Source organism: Leucopleurus acutus, assembly GCF_964270905.1.
Source record: "Leucopleurus acutus genome assembly, chromosome: 15".
Classification (NCBI taxonomy): domain Eukaryota; kingdom Metazoa; phylum Chordata; class Mammalia; order Artiodactyla; family Delphinidae; genus Leucopleurus; species Leucopleurus acutus.
This window is the reverse complement of record NC_139157.1, coordinates 19,261,803-19,281,278: the sequence shown is the minus strand read 5'-3', so window position 1 is coordinate 19,281,278 and position 19,476 is coordinate 19,261,803. Positions and strand designations below refer to the sequence as shown.

Below are 19,476 nucleotides of genomic sequence, written 5' to 3'. Positions count from 1 at the left end.
GCATGGGTGCCTGGGTTGCCTTTCTTATTTTGCCGGCCTCACCTCCTGTGCTCTTGCTCCTCGCCTGCTCCCTTTGCTCCTTTCTCGTCTGACCCTCACCTTGAAAACGGGAGCCGGAGAGGGACGAGAGAAAGAGCCAACTTCAGCCCCGCAGGCGGCTGAGATTTGGCGCCTCTGCCCCCGAAGTGGTAGGGTTTGAATATACCTGGAGGAGCAGTAGCTGCAAGGAGAAGAGAATGAGGATGGAGGGGTACTGGGGAAACGAGGAGGTGTGTGTGTGTGTGTGTAGAACGCAGGGAGGGGGGTTGGTGAAGTCGGGGGTTGGCGGGCTTGGGGGCTGAAAGAATTGCAACTCGCTGGTCAAAGCGTCCGCAAACGGCCCTGCGGAGGAATGCCTCAGCCGCTTGACCAAGCACTGTCCAGGGTTCTGAAGGCGGCAGGACTGAGCTGCCGCCGCCAGAGCAACCAGGAAGCTACCCTCTGTTCCCTTTCTAGCAACTATGCAAAGCCAAAGGTCTGGATTTAGGGAAGTGCAGGGGTCCCTCCATCCCCTCCCTCCATCCTGGGTCGCGGGAAACAAGTTACCTCATCTGTACCCTTTCCCCCTAAACGTCTACAATAAGCTGACTTCTTGGGGTGGGGGAGGGAGGGGGGATGTACCAAAATCCGACATGCGGAGACTTTTCCAGGCGTTGCCTTAGTAACTAATATGGATTTCCTCAAGCTGGCAAATTTATATTTACTACTTGGGTAGTACGTTAGGGTCTCTTCAACCCCTTAAAGTTAAAGTAAAATGTGCACCCCTGGTTCGAGTTTATTTTGAAGTAGCGCTTCTGCCTTCATAATGAAAGAGTTTGCAAATTTCTTCTGGGGAAAAAGTTGATCTTTTCAAATCCGGAAAGTTCTCTCAGGTCGAAAGACGCAGCTCCTTTTTCTCCCTCTTCCCTCTTCCCCCTCCAGTCAGTAATCGTGAGGGTATTTTGGACCTGGAAGAGACTTGGAGCTGCAGGAGGGGACGGGTCGGCGAGGCTCTGCGCCTCCCGGGACGGAGGAGGATACTGGGGGCCGAACGCGCCACCTTCCGCCTTGACCAGAGCTGCCGCCCAAGCTGTCCCTCCAGCCGCTATCATGATGTCCTTCCAGCCCATATCATGAAATGCACCGGTCAACTCTTAACCAGCACTGACCCCAGAGTTTTGACACAGGTCCTGTAATAACGGAGCTTTGACTTCCTTCCTGTTTTGCCGGCAGCGTCCAGCTCACCCGAGCCACCACGACTCCCATGGTACCATTGGTCAGTTTACCTGGATGCACCAGTGAAGAAGGGGGACTCGAATACCCCTAAAGACGCCACCAGGGCGTAAAGGTGGTCGTGGAGGACCAGGAGGAGGAGGAGGAGGGGAAGGAGGCGGGGGTGCAGAAGCTGAAGTCGTCGGACAAGCGGCGTTGGCGACGGGGGAGAAGCAGGCGTCAGGCGTCGGGTCCGCACTGTGAGCGCGCAGAGCCTGCTGGCTGGACCAGCGTGGGAACGCGGCTGGCCGGCTGTGGACGGCGTCCTCAGCATAATGGTCCGGCTCCTCTTGGTTTTCTTCCCAGCTATCTTTTTGGAGATGTCCCTTCTCCCCAGAGGCCCCGGCAGGAAACTGTTGCTGGCAGGAGCCTCGTCTCAGCGCTCAGTGGCCAGAATGGACGGAGATGTCATCATTGGGGCCCTCTTTTCAGTCCACCACCAGCCTCCGGCCGAGAAGGTCCCCGAGAGGAAGTGTGGGGAGATCAGGGAGCAGTATGGCATCCAGAGGGTGGAGGCCATGTTCCACACGTTGGATAAGATCAACGCGGACCCGGTCCTTCTGCCCAACATCACCCTGGGCAGTGAGATCCGAGATTCCTGCTGGCACTCCTCTGTGGCTCTGGAGCAGAGCATTGAGTTCATCAGGGACTCTCTGATTTCCATTCGAGACGAGAAGGACGGGCTCCACCGGTGCCTGCCTGACGGCCAGACCCTCCCCCCAGGCAGGACTAAGAAGCCCATTGCCGGCGTGATCGGCCCGGGCTCCAGCTCCGTAGCCATTCAAGTGCAGAACCTGCTCCAGCTCTTCAACATCCCCCAGATCGCATATTCTGCCACAAGCATCGACCTGAGTGACAAAACTTTGTACAAATACTTCCTGAGGGTTGTCCCTTCTGACACTTTGCAGGCAAGGGCGATGCTTGACATAGTCAAGCGTTACAATTGGACCTATGTCTCCGCGGTCCACACGGAAGGTAGGCATTGCATTTGGGGAAGAAAAGTGCACAGAAAGCCAGGGCATTGCTTGATGTGCGCTTGGGATCACAGTGTTGTTCCTGTTTATTTCTAGCACCATGGGAAGAGCCTTTACCCTTCTCCATACATGCCCATCCAGGCATTGCCTTGCATCCTCATCCTCCTATAATTATAGTGTAGGAAAACTGTCCCATGGTGTTTCCGGGGGTAGCAGGAACCAAAAAGACACCAAACTCTCCATGAACAGTGCCCAGTTGTAGTTTTTGGACTTACATATTTGTTTGCCCTGATATCCTGAGTTTGTGTTTATTTGCCCAAGATGTTATACTACCCTTAAGTGACTGGCTATGATTTTCCAAGCTTAATAGATTAATCCAATGTGAGCAGTAGAAAACCAAAAACAAGCAAACTGCTGTCCCCTAAACTGGACTTGAAAGCTTTATCTTGTCATGAACAGCTGAAGGTGCTTCTTTGTTCTGGTGTGCCCCCTTCTTATACATTTATAACTTACCTGTAAATATTGGATTAATGCAGTCACATTCCTCAATATATCAGAAACTTATGTTTTAAATTCTGGGGTACCTTAGATACAAAGGAAAAGTAAATAATTTAAATAGTTATTATTTTTTTCCTACTTAATCAGTTAAAATTGTCCATATGCCCTCACTCTCCCCAAGAATTATCTTGTCTTATGAGCAATAGCACTGATGACCTCTTGGATTTGAATTTTGGTTTCTAGTTTGTTTGTTTGCTTTCTAACACAATGACTTTGCTTATTAGAATTTAAAGTTAGACAAATTATAAATTACTAATAAAATGATAGTAGATATCATGTTTAAAATAGCTTTTAAAAGTGAAATAGATTATACCTGAGGTTAAAAACTTTGATTTATACAGAGTCTTACAGACATGCATTCTCAAATAATTTATTATATATAGACTTTCTTTACTCTTCTCATCTTATCCTATACTGATTGTTGGATAAAATGAAACTTTTGAGTCATCTACTTTTAACTCCCTCAGGTTTATAGAGAAATTGAGACCCAGGTTACGAATTAATGTCCAGGACAATTCACGTGTATATGCTGGCATATGGAAGAGAATCTTGAAGGTATTGCTGCATTTATATTTCTTAATATCAAATTATTAACAGAAAGGCCTTAGGTATGACTTCATGTTCTTTTAACAGTTACACAGTATTCAGTTACTGGTGTAAAGTCTGATACAGAAATTAAGAAACATCCTTACTGAAATGGTGATATGGTTATGTTAATGAAAACTGATGCTTTAACTTTAAAGGGAGCAGAGTTTTTAGGACAAAGAAAAATTGTGTAGAAATTTCAGACTTTGATTTTGGAAAAAAAAACACAACACCTTCCTGTTGCAGTGTTGTGAGTTCTAAAAACTGAATCCTATTTCTGAATCTTGATTTTTCATAGTGAACTGCCTGCCTGTTTTTCAACAAAATCACATATTACTCTTTTAAGACACAGATTTAAGTTCAGATTTTAACTCCTTACATTTTTATGGTTAATGTTAATTTCCTACATTTTTTTGTTTAGTATAGTTTCCTCCAGTGCTTAGATGGACCATCTTGAAAGCCCAAGTTAAAAATGTGTTAATTATCAGCATTAGAGCGATCTCTCTAAAAGGGAATGGCAAAAAGTGATTGAATGTGATTTATTTAATTATTTAATAGTTCTCCCTCAGATGAGCTAGGTAATTGATTATAGATATTAGAAGTGTAAATACCTCCTTCAAGAAGAAGTAATACATCATTTTTACAAGGTAGTTTTATTTTCTATATTTTATTATGTCATTTTATTTTGGGGGTGGAGAGGAGTGGAGAAAAGATTCCCCCTCCCCCCTTCAGTATGTTTTCTAGTTGCATCCTTTTGCTAAAAATAATTGCTAATAGCGCTTTCTGACAACTAGAGTTGTCTTTTTGGAAAATTAATTGGACTTGTGTTTACAAATTATGTTGAGGAAGGGCTGATATTAAAATTCCACCCTTGTGTTAGTTTGGATTACTTTGTTCCCTTTCTGCCTTCTGACTTGGGTTGTGTGGCAAGGATAATGTCCGATAGCATTATAATAGTTGATTACAGACTAGATTGTGTTCATAGAACAGCATTAGAGCTAACTTTGGTGTCTATTTTATTACCAAGAAATGATGCCATTCACCTTGCCTTTTATATATATCTTATTTCTTCTCAAAGAGAATTTGTTTCCTCTCTTATTAGATATAATTCTGTGGAAACTAAATTGCTTTTATTTTCTTCTATCTGCAAAGAAATATAACAGTGTCCTTTGTATAAGCTCCAACTGAAAATTTATTTTTTCTGAGGTTCTGCCCTCCTGCTTCTCAGGGACCCATAGTGTACTGGCCTGCAGGCACTTTCTTGCATCATCTAGTAATTTTCCTGTCTTCAGACTGATGGGGTCACCTACTGGTGACAGTTCCCTGTCAAAAAGCAGCTAAGACCACATATCAGTGTTATCTCTGCCATCTGGGCACTATTCAGGAAGGAAGCTAGATTGTCTGGATATTAGCAATTTGGAGTTTAGAAATTCTGGGACCTCCAGTGACCTTCACCTCTCCTTTCCAAATTAGCCATTCTCTAGTCAGTTTATCATCACAATTTCTTTTATTAGAAGTTAGCCTAGTATAGTTAACATTAAAAGTAATAGGTGACTAGATTAGCATACCTTCATTTCTATGGTTAATATTGCTTGACTTTAAAACCATAGATGGAGCATCCTATTCTTTCTAAAGTTTTATATCCCTTTATTATTTTACTTTATATTGAAGTTAAGCTTGGAGGTGTTTTCTGGTTTTGTTTTAATCAGTTAGAATTCAGTTGTTATATTCTTTTACATACTTTTCAATCTTCTACCATGTCATTTGTGCCACACTTGTCCTCTTGTCATAACTGTCAGTTTACCTGACATAAAAAGAGGATCAGTTCACATGAAGTTACCAGCAACAGGCTCTCCAGAAGATTTTTCAGGATTATTTCCTGAGAGGAATATTGAATTAGGATCTGTCAAAGGGAGGGTACTGAAGCAACAGAGCCTTGTCCACAAAGAAAAATCGAGTGCACTTTGGAGCAAGCTGCTCACCTGGCATGTGTCTTTAAATATGCTAATCATAGAATACAAAAATAGCCTACTTCTGTGAAGAATATCTCGGCCAAGGACATTGTATTCCATCCTTCTGATAAAATGTAGATTCCCCATCAAAAAACCAAATTTATCATTTCAAAAAATTGTAGAAAACAATACTTAAAAAATAATTCTAGTTGATTAAATCAAAGCTTTGGATGAGTCCAAAAAGAATATTCTTTGAGTTTGTAGCTTCAAAAAGTTAAGTTTTGGGGTTGAATACATTTTCATTTGTTTTAAACCTTTCTCTCTTAATATTTTGTCTCATAATGTCAGAGGAGTATGTGATAAGGGATTTAGTGATGCTGCAGTACGCTTTTGTTTACAGTTATGTTTTCATTGTGGTGCACCTTTTTTTGGACATTTGCTTACACTTTACATGAGATTGGCCTTCTTTGGCTTCTCTTTTTCTTTTTAGAAGCTTTGCTCTATTTGGTATAAAACACTCTAAAAGTCTAAAGGCATCAGAGGAAAATCCTCCTAAATCATAAGAACATCAGTTAACTATTTTACTTTAGCTAATGCAATTACATATAAGAATTTTATTTCTACTAAATATCATATTTTTCTATATATGCACCAGCAACTTTCTTTATACCTTTCTTATCTCGATTCCAAACTATTTTCACAGTAAGTCACCTTAATAAATGTTCTGTTTTATCACAATATAAGGAGTAGAATGTCTTGAAAGGTTATTTAGGCCAACCAGTTAAAGATGCTTAAAACACCATTATTACATCTTTGCCCAGAAGTCGTTCCCATATGCTCTAAGTCTCCTAATTGTGATTAGGATTTCTAATGAGAGTTGGAGAATATACAACTTAAATTCAGAGGCAGAATTTCACCCATTAGTCAGTTTTTCTATTTAATGACCTGACTCCCTGAAGTTTCTATCGACTACTGGGAATCATCCAAGCAATTCAAATTTCTCTTCCATGTGATATTTATTATCAATGAACTCTCTCTCTTTTATGCTATACCTCACCAGTTCCTTCACCCATATATTGTAATTTTTAGTTCCCTTATAATCACAGATAACTCAAGTAGATCTTAGATAAGTTATTATCCAAAAGTCTTTTTAAAAATATGAGCTGATACTAGGCTACATCTCCTTTCTTTTATGCTTGGTAATTTTTAATATTGTTATTATTATTCTAAGAGTAAGACTTTGTTTTTTGTTTCCTTTTAAATGTAGAATATTTAGCTTAAATCTGCCTTCTCAATAAGTTATGGGACTTTGATTATTTAATTCATCTTAGCATCCCAGCTTTGTGTCCTCAAGATTTGACTATATATGATAAAACTGAGTAAGAGAGAGTCAAGTGTAAATTCCCATAGCCCATTACCAGCAAACCAGCAAACTACTAATCTGGGTGGTCACTCAGCCTGTTATGAATTTCCTTGACAGTAAGTTTTTTCATTACATACTATACCACTTTATAGATAAATAAATAAATAGCATAAAAGTAGAAAAATCATCACAGCACATTTACAATTCTAATAAAAAATTTACTATCCCGAAAACTGTTTATAAGAAATTTGAAGACTTGGTCTCAGTTACTAAGTTCTTTATACTCTAAAGGGATTACAGTTTGAACACATGTAAAATGAGTAAAAACAAATTATTACAGTATAGACATTTAGAAACATGAGTTTATACGTGTTTAGCGAACACTGAAAGAAAATATTGATGAGTGTAATTAGCTAGAAAAAAGCTGGAGAAAAGGGAATTTTGATTAGTTTTTTAATATGGCATTTGTAAAAGATAAAAGCAGTAGTAAGAATGTCCCCATGGGGAATAAAATAAGCAGGTCTTCTTGGCTGGAGTGGAGACTGTGGGCCGGGAACTAATCATAAAGACAGCAACTCAAATGTGGGTCTTATATTCTGTGATTCCATGACTGTTTATCTATATGAAGGACAAATAATGGAGAATCTTGAAGCATGAACCAAAGAGTTTTGATTTCAAGAAAGAAATGTCAAAGCAGAGTTTGATATGATTCAAAGATAATTAAAAGAAAGTGAATTCTTACTGAAATGTGTAGGGAAGCTGCATTGGATGGGGAGGGAGAAAACTAGCCATGAAAGTTTATGTTTGTAGAATTCTAGGTACTAGGCTGTTAAAATAATTAGGAAGAATAAAAGTACTTCAAAGGAATACTTTATAGGAGAATTCGATGTGCCAAAGAGTTAGAGACAAAGAGTCAAAGATATCTTCAGTTTTGCAATCCTGAAGGGCCAGGAGAATTTTGGTGTAATTAACAGGCCTGCAATAAGTAGGTTTTAAAATCACCATTCTTTATGTTTAAACAACATGGACTTAGATTTAATATGTTCAACTTGCTGTGAACTTTGGCCAAGAGCACATACATTACTAGCAAGAGTGGGTGTCTGGACAGAATAAATCCAGGCACAGTCATAAGTTACCCTATTTGTGATTTAAAAACAGTGTTCGCATCCTACCTTGTTTACCGAGAACCTTGATTCTCTTGACTGACTAACCTGGGTACTTGAGAGTTGACTTCTTTAAACTCCAATCTTTTACACTTTAAACATGTTTCAAGGTAGTCTTTGCAAATTATATTATATAGTTCCCTGGCATCTTTTAAAGAGAGTGCTGAATTTAATAGGAACTTTTCTTGAATATACGAAGTAATGGTTGTGAATGTCAACTGTTACTTATGCAGGGATACAGTGGTAATCTTGAAGCCTGTTGAAAAATATAAAGCCACTCACTCTTATCAAAAATGGCCCAGATTGTCATACTTTTGAGTTTCTGTCTTTGTTATTTTTTTCTATATTGACTAGACTTATTAAGCCATTTTCTAAGTTAGTTAATCAGTATTTAGTTAACAGGTTCTATGTACAAAGGATTAAGGTGAAATACAAAGATGAAAAAACGAGACACCTTTATTATTTTGAGAAATCTTGAACTCTTCTTGATTCTTCTGCCATACCATCAATCACCCTGTGACTTCATTTGCTTTCGCACAAAGTTTACAGCAGCTGGCCTGCATAGGGTAGATGGTGGTGGCAACTTCTGTTCTGTGTTTCTATCATGTGGCTTTGCAGTTGCCATTCCTCTATAAACACTACAAGTTTTTCTCCTGGTGGTCTATGGAGCTAATATATAATGATGGTTTTATGGATTTTTAATAACTTTCTGGGAGGTGGCTGGAGTGGTGTCATCATAAAGAAATTTGTCAGAAGCCGTATTTTCAGCAAAGACCACAGAGGGCTGGGAAACCATGGCTGAGGACACAATAGTTTAGTAAGCACCTACAATCACTGAAAAAATCAGCTCATAGTGCATGCTGTTCTGACATTATTTTGGAAGCAACATCTCAGTAGGAGAGGTTGTCAGTTTTCAGAGAAGCTGTAGTTGAAAATCGGAGTCAGGCTGAGACATAAAGTCTTGTCAAAATGATGTAGCTGTCTTATCCATCAAAGAGCTATCATTAGATTTTAAACTTATGTAGAAATATTTATGTACTTTATGTGTGCAAGTTCTACTAATTTTCATGCTTAATTGTCTTCTATAAATGTCTACATTTTTAATTTTCATGAAAAATTATAATTTTAATTTTCTTCGGTCTTATGGGAAGTTTTGCCTTCTTAAACTTAAGGCATTGTGGTACCAAATACCAGCATTAATGTTTTTATGAAGAGTATTGGCTCAAGCAGAAACTTGGTGATCAGAAATGATCATTTATCAATTTTATGATCATCTATTTTAATTACTTCATGGCCAACAAATTGAAGATTCAAGGCAATATCTAAATGATTCAGATAAAAGCCTTAATTGGCAATTGAAGGACAAGGAGATTTTGGGGAGCATTTCTTTTTTTGCCAAGTAACATATTTTGCTTTCTAATGAAGACATGACCATTTATTCATTGATAAATTCATGCATCTGCTATGTATCAGACATTGGTCTTGGCACTAGGAACACATAAATTAAAATAATAATAATAGTTATTATTATTTCATTACTGTTATTATTATTGTCCTCAAGAGTCCTATAGTCTGTTAGAAGAGACATAGAAATATATAGGTAGTTAAAGGCTTATGGGTTACAGAAAGTACATTTAATCACTTGAAAGAAAAAATGCATAAAAGACTATGGGAAATAATATACATTCATCTCAGTTTTATTTGTAAAATGGGAATGATAATCACTACCATGTTATTTACTCACAGCAGTGTTTCAGAGAACAAGGAAACAGTATGTATAACTAGCTTTCATTTGCTTTTGTTAAACTGCCATCAGTTAGCCCTTCTTAGCTGATGAAAGTTGAACACATACATGAAATCAGTTAATAAGGTGAAGACTTTTGAATCGAAAACTTAGTAACATAAAATAAAAATGCAATTCATGGTTAAGATAAAAGTTCAGCTTGTGCTATAGGTTTCATGTTGCAAATGAGAAAACAAAGGCCCGGGGAAATAAAATGACCTGCCTAAGACCATAACATTCATTAGTAACAAAGCCAGGACTTATTCAAATTTGCGTTAGATACTTTCCTAACCCAAGGATCTATTGATTGTTTATTTTTATTTAATGTTTTTTACATCTTTCTTGGAGTATAATTGCTTTACAATGGTGTGTTAGTTCTGCTTTATAACAAAGTGAATCAGTTATACATATACATATGCTCCCATATCTCTTCCCTCTTGCGTCTCCCTCCCTCCTACCCTCCCTATCCCACCCCTCTAGGTGGTCACAAAGCACCGAGCTGATCTCCCTGTGCTATGTGGCTACTTCCCACTAGCTATCTGTTTTACGTTTGGTAGTGTATATATGTCCATGCCACTCTCTTGCTTTGTTACAGCTTACCCTTCCCCCTCCCCCATATCCTCAAGTCCATTCTCTAGTAGGTCTGTGTCTTTATTCCTGTCTTACCCCTAGGTTCTTCATGACATTTTTTTTTCTTAAATTCCATATATATGTGTTAGCATACGGTATTTGTTTTTCTCTTTCTGACTTACTTCACTCTGTATGACAGACTCTAGGTCTATCCACCTCATTACAAATAGCTCAATTTCGTTTCTTTTTATGGCTGAGTAATATTCCATTGTATATATGTGCCACATCTTCTTTATCCATTCATCCGATGATGGACACTTAGGTTGTTTCCATCTCCAGGCTATTGTAAATAGAGCTGCAATGAACATTGTGGTACGTGACTCTTTTTGAATTATGGTTTTCTCAGGGTATACGCCCAGTAGTGGGATTGCTGGGTCGTATGGTAGTTCTATTTTTAGTTTTTTAAGACACCTCCATACTGTTCTCCATAGTGGCTGTACCAATTCACATTCCCACCAGCAGTGCAAGAGTGTTCCCTTTTCTCCACACCCTCTCCAGCATTTATTGTTTCTAGATTTTTTGATGATGGCCGTTCTGACTGGTGTGAGATGATATCTCATTGTAGTTTTGATTTGCATTTCTCTAATGATTAATGATGTTGAGCATTCTTTCATGTGTTTGTTGGCAGTCTGTATATCTTCTTTGGAGAAATGTCTATTTAGGTCTTCTGCCCATTTTTGGATTGGGTTGTTTGTTTCTTCGTTATTGAGCTGCATGAGCTGCTTATAAATTTTGGAGATTAATCCTTTGTCAGTTGCTTCATTTGCAAATATTTTTTCCCATTCTGAGGGTTGTCTTTTGGTCTTGTTTATGGTTTCCTTTGCTGTACAAAAGCTTTTAAGTTTCATTAGGTCCCATTTGTGTATTTTTGTTTTTATTTCCATTTCTCTAGGAGGTGGGTCAAAAAGGATCTTGCTGTGATTTATGTCATAGAGTGTTCTGCCTATGTTTTCCTCTAAGAGTTTGATTGTTTATTTTTAAATCACATGGGCCACCCACATGCATTCCTCTCTCCTGTGAGGTAGGTTTATATCATCTGGCCCAGCTTTGTTCTTCCCAACATTGCTGCAGTCATTTAGCAGCTTGCAGGAGACTCTTCTGTCACTGAAAACTCATTCTCACTGCTGAGAGTCTTCCTTTCAGTACTCTTGCGTGATTCCAGCATTCATGTGTGTGACCCATTGATACCTACCCTCATAGGTCGTTGACCTCAACTCTGTGTCCTTCACCTTCACTTCAGCAGCCCATGCACTCTGTCCACAGTCTGGCACCTTGAACTCACCAAGAACTCATAGCTCAAATCTCTTAAACACCAAAAAGCCCTTGAACAATACAAGCCTATTTAACTTCTCTTGCTTCCAACACACCTGCTCTCCACATTCCCGTGGAAAGTCTGCGTCAAGCATTTTCTCATTTGATCTGATTCTTCCCTGGATCTGAGCAACTCTACCTCTATATTTGTGCTTGTTACCAACTTGAAATAAAGGTCCTTTCTCAGAGAAAATGAATTTCCAGCTTAAAGTGTCTACTCCACATGAAACTGTAGTTGAGGAGATTATAAATATGTCATTTCCCCCCCAGCTCCTGCAGTGCAGAAAAATAAAGACCACAGAGGAGGACTTTTTTTTTTTTTTAAAAAAAAAGAAAGAAGGAACCATTCTATCCCTGTGAGGTCTGTGGTCAAGAGTGGGAGATCACATTCACTCAGACAGCTCTGTGGTACCATCTCTATAACAAGTAACCAGGGGTGCTGAATAGTGAATAAGGATGCGAAAATTAAAAAAGGATGGGCAGGGGTGGATTCCAGGGGTCAGGGATAGGACTGACCCAAAGTTTCATGGAATCAGCCATGTTTAGAGAGCCATCAAGGTAAAAATGTCCAAAAACAGTCCCTTAAGGTTATTGTGCACATGAAATGAGACAGTTCTGTGTATAGAGCTCAATAAGTGTCAGATCTCATTATGCTTACCAGGCCACTGTAACCTTAAATAAGATGTCCTTAGTGCAGGAGAGAGTGTATGAAGTAAATACAGGAACGACTTGGGATGAGAGTGTGCAAATAAAGAGAGAAGGGGTATATCTTGCTAATTTGCTAACTCTGAGCAGCACATTTGGCTTCTTTCCTCTTCCTTCATAACAATTGCATCCCTAGCAAGTGGCTCTAAGTGAAAGCTCTTTGGTTGTATAGCTTATTCTGCAATTATTGCTGGATACACTGAGGCAGTTTCCTCTGTTCTTTTTGGTACTCTAACACATTATATAATCTGTACATTATAAACGGTAGAACAAAAAATATCAATAGACAAATTGCGGACAGTATGTTCAAGAGGAGAAACTGTTTACAGTGGAATTTAACAGGTGATTCGAGGATATTGAAACAGTAGAAACAAATTACAATAAACAAATAATATCACCTTTTCCTGGATAAATAAATATACAATGTATATTTTCACTTTTTGGTCAACAGGTATTACACTGTTGGGAAAAAAGACCATTTCAAATTTCTCTTTTAATTAAGTAAATGTTAGTGAGCATATTCTCTGGGCCAGGCCCTCTGCTATATCATTGATGACCAGAGATAGATGAACTATAGATAATCCCTCTATCAGGAAGCTCACCATCTGGTGATTACCACTCAGTTTGATAAGTACAACCATAGGAGTAGGTATGGATTAGAGAGGTGACAGACAGAGGTGTGACCAGCTCTCTCTGGGCCAGGGAAAGAAGTGAGGAAAACCACATAGAAGCTTCCAAAGGAGGTGACATTTGAAGTTCACTTCATTAGAGGAATCAGAGGAGGACACAGAGAAGTGTAAAAATATTGATGTATAAAACTAAGTATGTTCAGGAAACTCTAAATATATCACTAATTCTGGAATATATGTTCAGGGAAAGGAGTGGGGAAGAATCAAACTGAAAATGCAGGAAAGACTGAGGTCATGAATGGACAGACTTGACAAGCCAAGGAATTTAGATTCAATTTTGTAAGTTTGGTAAGCTAGTGAAGGATTTTAAACAGGGAGGAAACATGATCAGATTTATATATTAGAAAGGACATCCTGAAAACTTTGGCGAGGACAGATTAAGAAAAGGTGTCAGTTTAGAAGTTAGCACACAAGTTGACAGGCCATTGGTAGTTGGGGGAGTGATGGAGAAAAAGCAGTTTAATCAACTTATTCAAGATATAATAAGAGCTTTACTAAAGGAAGTGTCAAAGGGAATGGATGGGAAAGAACGGATTTGACAGCCATTTAGTAGGGAAATTAGGATTTAGTGACTGATTGGCTCTGAGGATCAAGGAGAATGTCTAGAATGACTCCCATGTTTCCATTTTATACAACTAAATAAGGAATAAAAAGAGGAAGCACAGATTGGGAAAACATGAGTTTGAGACTTGTTCAGTATGAGGTATCTATGGGACAATAAAGTTGAGTCATCTCATGGGCCAAATATCTGAAAAGGGAGGTAGATTTGAGATTTGTCAGCAAATGGCTGTGGCTAATACCACAGGAGCGGATGAAACTGCCAAGGGAGAGAATATAGAGTGAAGAGAAGAGAGCTAAGGGCAGAACTTTGAGGAAGTTTAAAATGAGGAAGAGGATCCAGAAAAGGGATGGAGAAGGAACAGTTAGAAAACTAGAAGGAGAAAGAGGAAGAACTAGGAGAGAACCAGACATCACTGAAGCCAAGGGAGGAGAAAGTTTCAAGAAGAAAACGGTGACAAATATCACTGAGCTGACAGGGAGGGGAGGGTTACTGAAACAGTGCTCCATACCAGTAGCCTCTACTTCCTCTTAGCTTCTGCCCTTCAAGAATCCTTTAATTTCTAAACCCATTGGAAGGGCAGAGGCCAGGAGGAAGTGGAGGCTGCAGGTATACAGCATTGTTCCCAGAGACTGAGAAGGGAAATTGAGAGATAGGATGGTACCTAGACAGAAATGCACTTCCAAGTGAAAACATTCTCTGGGATGCAAAAGACTTAAGCAGTTTTAAAGGATGATGGAAAAGAATGGTAGAAAAGGAAAGTTTGAAGATAATTGATGAAGCAAAGCTGCAGAGGAGGCAAGAAGAAATCATGGCTGGGCCACACGAATGGGAGAAGTCCTTCCCCTGGGTGATGGTACTGTTAAGTTTGGGGAAGAAGAGAAAAGAAGGGGCAACCTTTGTTTTCTCAGTTATTCAATGAGGCAGATGGAAAGGGATAGGGAGTAGGTCAAACACAAGTAGAGCAAATTTTTAGAGGACCCAATTGTTACTGGAAACTATGAATTTCTAGTAGTGTCAGTTTTATACTGTTTTGATATTCTTTCCAGTAGTGTATAGGCCACAGATACAAGGGAGGAGTCTCAGCTTTCATAGCAGTTCATTAACTTGGCCACCTGCTAGCCCAATGTCCAAAACACCAGAATATTTCTCTAGTTAATTACGTAGGATACCAGGTGATCACCAGAGATCATAGCCTAGAATTATCCTTTATCCATCTCCTGTCACAAGGCCAGATGAGGGAATTGTAACTTAAAAATATTGTCTAAGAGATCACTATCAACCACTTTGCATAAATTAGGTTTCCAGAATACCAAATACCTAACTCTATTTACTCTTCCTAAAGAATTGCATTTTCTAAATTGCATTTTAATACTGTCCCTTTTCATTTCTTAAAGGTCAGAACAAGGATTGGAAATGTAAATAATGCTTTATAATTTTCACATTTTTTGTTGTTGAAGATATTATTTTGTTGTTCAATGCCCCTTGTATAAAGTCCGTTGTTAACAATTCTTTTTAGACTTTAAATATGATGAAATCATTTCTCTCTTGAAGAACTGACATGTTTCATCTTAAATGGTAATGAGAGTATTGCCTTTTCCCTTTCTCTCTTTGCCTACCAGGAAGCTCAAACCTAAATTTGATGCTCAAGCACAGAAAATGTTTAGTTTATATGTGTGCATATTAGCGTCTTCCACCTTACCTCAACAGCATTATTTTTTACTTTCTATAATTGCAGAACCCCTCAACTCCATTTTAAGAGGAATGAGGATATTAATACACACATGTATAAGTGAAAGTGACTCTAATGTAGATACAGATCCCTACTGCAGTTTCTGTATGTTATGAAACAGACAGTAATAGAGGCTGAGAGGTTTTCTTAAATGTAGAAGGTTGGGAGGTTTTGTTACACTCATAGTTGAATATGTGAAAGATGGAAGAAAAATTTCTTGTATGTTTAGTGTGACAGAAGAATCTTTGAGCATTGATCATGGACCAGAGGAGAATCATACTCCTTCAACTTAGTGAAAAAGGCCTTCCTCTGGCTCACAGATTCTCTGCTCACTGCTGTCTTTTCCTTCCTTCGGTGCATTCTGGGTCTGCTCGGTGGCCGTGCTGGGGTATGTTGCCCCATTTTGGCAGGGCGTGTACTGTGGGTGAAACATGCTCTCTCTTTTCTGAGGTCAGCGCTGAGTAGGGCTGCTGTGCCTCTGAATTTTCAACAGCCTCCTTTCCTGTTCTCCCCTCTTCTTATTCTTAGGAAAAGATAAATCTGTTTATAAAGTGACTGTTCGGTGACAAATGGATAGGCAGCCTGCTTTCTACCACTTCCTAACTTTTCCTGGTGTTCTCATCATGTGCCTGCCAGACCATAATTCCTTGGGAAACTAAGCTCGATGTAGGATGCAACATCCAAAAGACCCTATGTCTCTTACACCTGTTAGGGAAGATGGTCATTTAATCACAGTGTAGAGGGAGGCCCTACACATTAGTATATGTGAGGCATGAACTACCCTTTGTTTTTGGTTAGCTATGGTAGAAACCGTGAAAAGGCAAATTTCATTTTTTCTTCTGTGTTGGTACGTGCCAAAGGAAAGTTTAGTATGTAATATCCTTGATCTGTCATTTTGAAAGTAAAATTTTACTTGAAGTGACTTCTTAAAAATAAAAAACAATATTGAGTGAATGATTACTTTTTGAAGTGCTTATATTCTCCTTTTCAGAAGATTATTTTTAGGCTCTCCTAGGTGCAGAGGAATGCACTAGAGCAGTGCTTCTCAAACGTTAGTGTGCATACAGATCACCTGGAAACTCGATAAATTGCAGATTCTGATTCAGTAGTCCTGGGATGGACCTGAGAGTCTGCATTTCTACCAGGCTCTCAGGTGGCATTGATACTGCTGGTCTGTGTACCACAATTTGGGTAGAACCTCTGGAAGCCCCTTCTGATAATATATACATTTTATGATAGTGCACTGTGATGGTTTATGAATTATTTCCTTCAGAGTCATTTATACATGTCTCAAGGCAATACTCTATGCTCCTGAAATAGGCAAAAAATGGCTTTTAAAATGTACATATTTAGAAAATGATACTAAAGATATTTATCTATTCATTTCTTACATTCAGTGATTTTTAAAACTATGCATTAACTAGCCTGAATAATTGCTGAATGTAGCATTGTAGTTAATCAAATTTCTGGTTACATGTATGCCTTCTCCTACTAGAATATTCTGCCCCAATAGAATATATCCCCTGATGGAAGGTAAATTTTTGGGATGTGGGTTCTTTGTTTTGTCGAGTTCACTGATGTATCTCCAGCAGTTAGAACAGTGCCTTGCACATAGCCGACACTCAATAAATATTTGTTTAATTGAATTAAGTGAGGAGGGTTGTTTCAGTCCCTTTTTCTGCCTTAGTAAGAGGTTTGATGATTTAAGAGCTTGCAGGGCTTCACATCAGTTCTCATTGCCTAGCCCTATCAGTGTAAATGAAACAAAATAGTAGACTAATTTTTCAGTTTCCAAGGACCAACAACCTTGAAAGTGTTTGGTTGTTACTAAATTCGTCATAAATAATTTTTCTTTTTGTTTGCTTCTTTCTTATAACAGTGGAATAAAGCAAAGAACATAACCAATTAATTGCATGTTTCTTGGGTAAACTCTTCTTCCTTAATATCCCTCTTTGCCTTTCACCTTTCTAATTATTAAGGAAGATCACTACATTTACTGTCAATTAAAACTCTCAAGTTGTTATATTTTTCTCATTTTCTTCCTTTTTATGAATACTGGTATCCAGTACTAATATTCCCTGTAGCACCCACATGCAGTAGGAAGCGTACCGAGTGAGAGGAACAGGGTTTGGTCTCACTTCCTCCATCGGCTACCCGTATGAATTTGGACAAGTCAACAAACCACTTTAATTCTGCATTCTCATCTGTAAAAGGTCAGGCATGCCTTTTTTCTAGGCCTCCTATGAGGTTCATAGAACTGTTGTGGAAGTGCTTTTGAAACTGTAAAGTTTCATATAAATATAGCTAGTTGTGTTATATTATACCATAGCTTATATTATTATTTTCTCCCTTTAATTAATATAACTGCCTCCTGGCTTCTGCTTTTCCCCCAAAGTTACAAGCAATCACTTCTATTTAGCATTTATTAAGAATGATAGAGTTTTCATTGAAGGAAACATTTATCTAAGTCCCTGATATGAAGAGAAAAATTAGATGACTTACCTGAGGTTGCATACAGAGAAAAGACTTTCACTGCAGCCCAGCTTTTGCTCTAAGCCCTGAAGCATCTCCAAATCATTTACCTTCATATATTCTGCCTACTCTCTAATTTTCTTCCATCCTTAATCTTTCTCTTTTGCCTTGAAGGGCAAGTGTCAGCTTTGTATCAATAAGCCAACCAGTTAATTCACTTATTCAACAAATAAAGATCCTACTAACCATCCGGCAGTGTGCTAGGCATCAGGTATCAAAAATGAATCCAGATGTTAAGTTTGGTAACGTAGGGAAACATCCATAATAAATTATCAGCTATTTTATTTATAGTTAAAAGAGATATATATGAATATATGTTCATATTGTTATGCAGTAAAATAATATTTTCTATGTGTCCAAACTTTATGGATATTCTGTAGCTCCTGCCATTGCTTATGGTCCAGAAGGAGAGATAGAGAAATAATTATTGCCACATCAATGGGGTATGGATGAGAAGGGGATGAGGAGAGGGTGTGGAGTTGTGGAAGAGTTGATTTGAAAATTAGACCCAGGTGTCAGAGTGCTGAGACTGTCAGAGTTTGAATTTGTCTTCCACCTGTTAATTTAGTCAAAATAGAGTGGACCCTCTTTTGCAAATTTGTACCGAAGAATGATGAATAAGAGCTTATTTTGAACTTTTCCTGCCCACTCATTTTTCTGGTCCTTTTCCCCTCCTTTAGGCATTTGTGCTAGAAAGTGATACCTTTGCAGGGAAGCCACCTTCTTTGTTTGTCTGGCAATATGTCATTAATCATACAGTCCATTTACATTTTCTTAGCAATATAAATATTTGATTGTAAGAAGAATGCATTGCAACGTTTTGCAGCTAGAGATGTGGACATGTGGGCTGCCTCTCAGTGAACCAAAAGGCATATTACAAGCTGGTTTCTCAGCTGTGAAATGCCACTACTTAGGTCATATGCCTCAGTTAAAGAAACTGCCAGGAGTAATGCCTTCTTCTTGGCGGGGAGGCGTGCCACCTGTCACCCAAAGCTGCCGTCCCCTCTGGCATCATGCACGGATAACTTTGATTCACTTCAGCATATGGGGAGGTTGTGTTCTCTGCCTTTTGCAGCATATTTCTCCGTGGTATTTATCTAAGGTAGAATTCACTCTGTAGCTCATTGGATTGAGGATTATTGCCCGTCCATATAGGGGCCAAATCTTAATCTAGAAGAATAGTTGTAACCTTTGGGAATAGCACTTGATGAAAAATGTGAATTGTCTTACATGTGAAAGATGGCATATTTCCATATGACACCTAGGCCTGAAGCCACCCTTGTTGACATGACAAGATCATACCTTATGTCACTCCTTAATAATTCAAGGATTCCCAGAAATTGGCCTTAGAGAACACACATTCTGGATCCACTAGAGATATTGTCCCATAATTCTTAAGGCAAACAAAGCAAGAAACATAATTCATATCTTCACAAGCAGGTAAAACACTTTTTACAGCATTTACCTTATTTTAGATTTCCTCCATACCTCTCTGTAAGGTCTTACAGGGTGTCAAGCACCAAGTAAGTACTTGATTAATACATGTTGAATGAAAAACCAAATGGTGGTCTGTTACAAGGTAATCTAATTGGCATTTGGGCTGGCCATGATATTGGAAACCTTTGGCTTCCTATTTCTCTAAGAAGGATA

The 19,476-nt window shown here is 38.8% G+C and overlaps 1 protein-coding gene across 2 annotated transcripts in view; it reads left to right on the top strand.

Moving 5' to 3' along the window:
• Window positions 1-391: 391 nt before the first annotated feature.
• GRM1 (glutamate metabotropic receptor 1) overlaps window positions 392-19,476 on the top strand; it is a gene marked incomplete at both ends in the record, with an annotated part of 355,378 nt that continues 336,293 nt past the window's right edge. The window contains 2 exons of one of the 2 annotated variants that reach the window (XM_082855605.1): window positions 392-636; window positions 1,252-2,265. In XM_082855605.1, the coding sequence (XP_082711731.1) occupies window positions 1,566-2,265 (700 nt within the window). Of the gene's footprint in view, window positions 637-1,251; window positions 2,266-19,476 lie in introns of those variants that run through there. The other variant, XM_082855606.1, reaches the window with a different exon arrangement.